The sequence below is a fragment of the Aegilops tauschii genome, chromosome 5 (assembly GCF_002575655.3).
Source record: "Aegilops tauschii subsp. strangulata cultivar AL8/78 chromosome 5, Aet v6.0, whole genome shotgun sequence".
NCBI classification, from domain to species: domain Eukaryota; kingdom Viridiplantae; phylum Streptophyta; class Magnoliopsida; order Poales; family Poaceae; genus Aegilops; species Aegilops tauschii.
Genome location: NC_053039.3, coordinates 344,838,692 through 344,844,906, shown reverse-complemented (window position 1 = coordinate 344,844,906; position 6,215 = coordinate 344,838,692). Strand labels below are relative to the sequence as shown.

At 49.4% G+C, this 6,215-nt stretch overlaps 1 protein-coding gene across 1 annotated transcript; it reads right to left on the bottom strand.

Annotated features, from left to right (window-relative positions):
- Nucleotides 1-261: 261 nt before the first annotated feature.
- Nucleotides 262-5,516, bottom strand: LOC109780759 (uncharacterized). The gene is made up of 3 exons (XM_020339340.4): nucleotides 5,372-5,516; nucleotides 2,504-4,272; nucleotides 262-886 (listed from the first exon to the last, which is right to left on the bottom strand). Exons 2-3 carry the CDS (start codon nucleotides 4,147-4,149, stop codon nucleotides 526-528), a joined length of 2,007 nt encoding a protein of 668 aa, XP_020194929.1. The 5' UTR covers nucleotides 4,150-4,272; nucleotides 5,372-5,516; the 3' UTR covers nucleotides 262-525.
- Nucleotides 5,517-6,215: the final 699 nt, after the last annotated feature.

Here is a 6,215-nt window from a genome sequence, read left to right as displayed (position 1 = left end):
AGAAATAGAGGACCTATCTAGTTACGTGATCACCTAAACTAAACATGCACCTGTAACCTGTTTAATACTTTCTCCGTTCCATAATCTAGTGTGTATAAATATGAAACTACATGTTATGATGAATGAAACTACATGTTATGATGAATCTAAGGACATATGTTTGGTATCCTAGATGTAAATATTTTTATCCACAAACTTGGTCAAAGTTCATGAAGCTTGACTTTTCAAAAAAATTATACACACTACATTATACCCCGTCCATTAAAAAATGTAAGAGTGTTTAGATCACTTTAGTAGAACGGAAGTAGAATATGTGGCATGTAATAGTTTAACACATATGGGATACTGAAGTCCGATACACTCAGCAATCCAATCATCCAAACTTGTATAAAATTCATCGAACCCCAACCGGGAAGGAAACAGACATTGTCATCATCTACCAGAGAGATGAAGAACACTCGGCCACGCATGTCGCCGTCCAGCTCCCCTGTGCATGCAGAGACACAACCGATCGAACCAAGCCAACTAGTAAAAGAAGTTTTCCATTTCCACGTCTGGGTCATCTTGATGGCCGGGCTGGTGAATGCCGTCGTCCTCCTCCTGCCGGCGGCGCGGCCCGTCTGCGGGGACAACGGGCGGCTCCTCCGGCTCTGCGTCCCACACCGGCAGCCTGTTCATGAGGATGGCCTCCACCGCCGCCGCCTCCTCCTCCTGGAGCGGGGGCAGCGCCGGCACGTTCAGTTCGATGTGGTGGGCCTGGTGGTGGTGCGCGAAGGCGAACGCGAGCCCGGCGTCGTGGCACCGGCATGGCTCCAGCTGGCCTGCAAATCCCGGCTGCCCCCTGCTCATGGGGCGCCCGCACTGGTAGCAGAAGACGAAGCCGCACCTTCAACACAAAACAGTTCAGTCAGTATGGCGTTCGAAACGCAAAACATATAGGAATGGACGAGTGCAAACGGTGCAAACTATATAGGAATTTAAAAAAATGATAGCATTATACATCGAAAGGCAGTGTGATGTATATGCACTGGCAGATTCAGATACACACATCAGCAAACGGTGCAAACATGGGAGTGATAGAACATCAGACCTTACATATATACCTCTATATAATTCGTGCAGCCAAATTTTTTAAAACTAGATTACAAAACTGTATTTGAAGAAAAATATCGTTTATATGACCATGAGCTTTGTGAAGAAGAAAAATATCGTTTATATGTTGATCACTGCAGGTTGTCTCAGAAGCTAAAAACGGCATGTCTTGCTGACCAGTTGCAACTTGTAACCAATCAAGTTGGCCACAATCAATTGAGTTAACCGGCCGAAACAATACAGCACAGCTTATTGAAAAACAACACCGTACCGGATTCTTTTTCATTTTGCAATAACAACACCAGATTCTCATGATGTCCTTAGGGCATCTCCAAGACGGACCCACAAACCTCCCGCAAGCTTCCGGACCACGCTGTCCGGACACAATTTGTCATCCAACACGGTTCTGTATCGGTTCGCGGGCGGTCCGGACGTTTTTTTGGCAAACTGAAGACAAATGTGGGAAGCTTTACGGGAGTCTGGACATCCACATGATGAACCAAAAGCAACCACGTGTCCGCTCTCCATCCAGATGGCGAATAGCTGCGGCTAATTTTTTTGCTTTGGCGGAAACTACTACTCCCTCTGTCCCAAAATAAGTGTCTTAAACTTAGTACAACTTTATACTAGTTGAGACACTTATTTTAAGACGGAGTTAGTATGAATCATGCAAGTGTTTGGCGGAAGGTGTTCGGCGGAAGGTGTATACTAGTAAGCTTAATTGATTATTTTACTAACACACAATTGAACAGAAGGTAATTTGGCGGAAGGTGTGCATGTGAACGAAAGGTGTTTCGCGGATGGTGTGCATTAGTGAGCTTAATTGATTATTTTACTAACACACAATTGAACGGAAGGTGTTTGGCGGAAGCAACAAGTTTGTGAAAGGTGTTTTATTTTACCTTGGTGGAAGCTGTTTTATTTTACTAACACATAATTGTTTTCAAATGGATGCGGGTACGGTTCAATGGCCGGCTTTTGTATCAGTGTCCGGACACTGGTCCATACCGATTTTCGAACAAATACCGAAGGAATTTGCGGGTCATCGTTGAATATGTCCTAAACATGCCAAAAAACATGGCCGCGCAAGAGCGCAGCAAACCAAGTGTACCAAATCATTTTGAGGTTTGATATTTCCTACTCATCCGACGATACTTATGAAAATGTTTTACATTTGAATACGAATTATGCACGGTAAAGTACTTTGAACTAAGTGTTGGTAGTAGGTTTTACTACACTAGATGATGTAAAACATAAAGATGACAATGATAGTTCCCTTCCCCCCTGATGAATACAGCTAATAATTAAGTGTTTTACTTAGCTCTAGAAAACTTGATATGTGAAATAAATTCAGATAACAGGAAATTAACAGAGCATAAAGGATCAATTGAGATGAGACTGAGAGTAATACCTGCATGTCATTCGATTGCATCCGAAGCTCCTCTCGACGATCATCCTGCAGCTCGGGCACTGTTTCCACTGGCGCTCCTGCGCGAGCCTCCGCACGAGCGCGGCGTCGGGGCCCTTGGCGCAGTCGTGCTCGCCGGCCGCCCCGTCCGGGCTCCACTCCATGCCGCAGGTGGCGCACAGCAGGTGCTTGCACGCCGGGCACGGCGCCATGGCCGGCTCCGCCTGGCCGCTCGTCTCCAGGATGACCCCGCACCGCCGGTTCGGGCAGTACGCGCGCCGGTCCGGCGGGAGCGCGCTCTCGGTGAGCCGGGCGCCCCAGTCGCCGAACGCGCCGTAGTCGATCGCCTTCTTGCACTTCTCCGGGTGGAGGACGGCGTTCTCCTTGCCCTTGCACGCCGCGTCGGGGCACGGGATGGGCAGCTCGCTCGCCCGGATCCTGCCCTCCACGTACGTGGTCATGCACGTCGCGCAGAACTTGTGCTTGCAGGGGAGCCCGTGGAAGAGGTCGAAGACGGGGAGGGTGTCCATGCAGATGCCGCAGTCGAACGTGGGCACCTCGTCGTCGGCCAGAGGGGGCACCTTCGCCGTCGACGGGCCGGGCGCGTCGGGCTCGAGGTCGGACGGGCTGACGCCCCACCTCTGGCAGAACTTCGGAAGGGAGAATCCGCCCTCTTCTTCCTCTTCTTCTTCGCCGGCGGCCGCGACGGCGGGCTTGCAGGGTTCATCAGATCTTGGAAGGCACAGCTGCAAAGATTCGAGCAATCCCTGCTTCTCCGGCTGCTCTAGCTTCACAGCAGCGTCGAGGACGATGCACTCGTACCAGCCGTTGTCGTGCCCTTCTTGCATTGCGGGGAACATAACCGATGAGGCGGCGTCGGCGAGGAGGGCCCGTCTTTTCACGGAAACGGGGTCGTCGAAAGGACCGATTGGTCTTGCCCGCGGGGCGATCGCGCAGAGAGCGCCGCATCTTCTTGTCGATGGGACGAAGCTGACGGGCGGGGTCACGCTTGGCACAGTAGCGGCTACCCCGTGTCCGGGGACTTGCTGGCTTGACGAGGAGCCGGCGGCGTTTTGGGAGAGGATGGTCCGTCTCGCCGGAGATGCGGCGACGCCGGCAGTGCTTGGGCCTGGCAGACTTTCCAGACACTCGAGGGGTTCCGGGATTCTCGAATTGCCGAGGAAGACGGTTCCGCTCTCCACCTCATGGATGCTCTCGAAGGTCCCGCTCTGTCTCTCCAACTCCAAGAAGTTATCCGCGGTGGCCCTGGCGCCGAAGCCGACGCCGGCCCTGGAGGAGGCGGGGTAGTCGCCGGGCGGCTGCTCCAGGTCCAGGTCACGCAGCTCCCACTCCTCCGCCTCCACGAGGTCCTGCATGTGCAGCGCGTGCGCCATCTCCTCGTCGGCGGCCATGGCGGCCTGCCGCTCCGCCTCCACCGCCGCCGCCACGGCCTCCTCCGTGTCCGCGTCGAGGACGACGGGACCCGCGGGGACGTCGAGGCCCTCCAGGTACGCCTCCTCCGCCTCCAACTCGTCCATGTACACGTCGTAGATGGGACCCGCGGCGGCGGCGGCGCCAGGGCTGGCGACGGGCTCTGGTTCCTCCGGCTCGAGCCGGTGATACTCAGCGGGTCGGGATTCTTTCTCCATTCCACCTCACGGGAGATCTCCCTTGGCGGCGTGAGCGTGACGGAGACAGGCAAGCTGGATTTCGTCGATCTTGTACGCGCCGCTCCACGGAGGAAGAGTTTTGTTTGGGCGCTGCGTCATGACCTGCACAATTGGAAAGGAGGGACGCGCATATAAGGGAAGGTTCCTTGGGCGCCGAGAGTCCTACTCTTTTTTCCTTGGCCGTCGAGTTGGGTTCGTAAACGGATAGAGTACAAATTAACCGACCGACCGACCGAACGCGGTCTCGCCGGCCGTGTTTCCAAATATGCGGATCTATCGCTATCTTTGCTTTCCCAAAAACAAATGCAAATGGAGTACAGGGAAATCAACATGTCGATTAATACATTAATTGATTTTTTGAAAAATATTAATACATTAATTACACTCAAATTTAAGATTTTCTTTGAAGAGATATATGAAGAATTAATGAAAGCGGAAAGGTGTCAAATCTAACCAACTCTATCGAAAACTCTCGGGGGCACGCACTTCCGCAGCCCAACCCGGCCGCACGATTGTTCCGGGATCCGTGAAGTCGTTTTACATTTTCTAAGATCTAGTCCCGATTCTTACAGATTCAGTTCTTAATCTTTACCATTTTGTCATCCATTCCTATTAAGTTTTGACACTTAAAACTTACCAAACATATTCACAAGCAACATGAATCTCAAAACAGAACTTAATTTAAACTTTTGGTTGGAAATATATGAAAGTTTTGAATTGAAAATCAACAGAAAAAGCATGCGCGAGGGGTTCGATACCCCCTCATCTGCGTGCCACAAATCCTATCCCGCAATTCTACTTTGTTTCCAATTATGAACTAACCTTTTCAACCCTAAAGAAAAGGATAAATATTTTTTGAACCACACTATCAACAACTTAAACACCAAAACACCCTCATCCTCACAACCTCCCTCTCACAAACGCCGCCGCCACACCCTTGCCGGCCACCGCGTCGTTGTGACATCATTTCCATGTAGTGCATGGTACAATATCTTTCCTCACTTACTAAGCAAACACCATGTTATCGTAGCAAACGCACCGCCGCCGCAAAAATATAACGACCAGACATCTATTGTGTTCATAGATCTAAACCAATATCATCCAAAATACAAATAAAAAAACATATGCACAGATTAGATATAATATCTTACATCAAATCTATCACTATTTGATTGTAAACAAACAAAATTCAGAATAGTACCGATTGAAGAGGGAGCTCCAAGATTAGGGTAGCCTGGGGTTGGGAGATTTATTGGAGGGGTCGATGCGGCGAAACATTTTACAAGCTATGGCGATTGTTGTGACCATGGGAGATGAGACGGCGGAGATAAAAGGTGAATGGTTGTCATATCTAGGTACTAGACTAGAAGCGGTGTAGAATAAGGTGGATGGTGTAGGACTATATATATAGGGGAAGCTAGGGTTTATTTTGATCTTAAGTGGACCTTCTAAATAGGCTTAACCGCAACAATTCTTAAGTGGGCCTTTTGATAGGCCCAATCATAAGAACTATGACAAACAGACAGAAGAATATGCTCGGTCTAAACGAGTATAAAAACAAGCTTAACCCAAAACATGTGAAGATGCGTTTGACACTAAACGGGGTAGACCGGCAAGTTGGGCACAACTCAAAGTGGGTTGTAGTTATTGGATGTATTTGTCCAAAAATGGGTCGAGCCGACATCATGTTGGAAAAGGCATACCATTGTAGCAGGACCTGACCCGTATGTTTTTGCCAAAACAAATTGTCATAATATATGACACCTAAAGTCCCACGTGTCACACACACACACATTCAGACCAAAGCGGGAGAAGAGTTCATGGTGATTTTGGTACATTACAACAATGTGTCATCTAGATTTCTTCACCGAGTTTTCAGCAAAAACACCAAAAGTTGAGGCTAATGACCCTCAACTTGTGAAGCTTGTATTTTTCTTGCAAAATTCATATATCTTTTTAATGAAAGTTGGACTCTCTATGATGACAATGTGTTGTCTAGGTTGCTAGATATCCTGTAGTGTCATAAAGGTCCATGCTGGACCGAG

Coding starts and splice junctions, on each gene's coding strand:
- LOC109780759 (XM_020339340.4), bottom strand. CDS start 4,149: ATGGAGAAAGAATCCCGACCCGCTGAGTATCACCGGCTCGAGCCGGAG. Junction 887..2,503: donor TGCAATCGAATGACATGCAG/GTATTACTCTCA, acceptor TTTGTGTTGAAG/GTGCGGCTTCGTCTTCTGCT.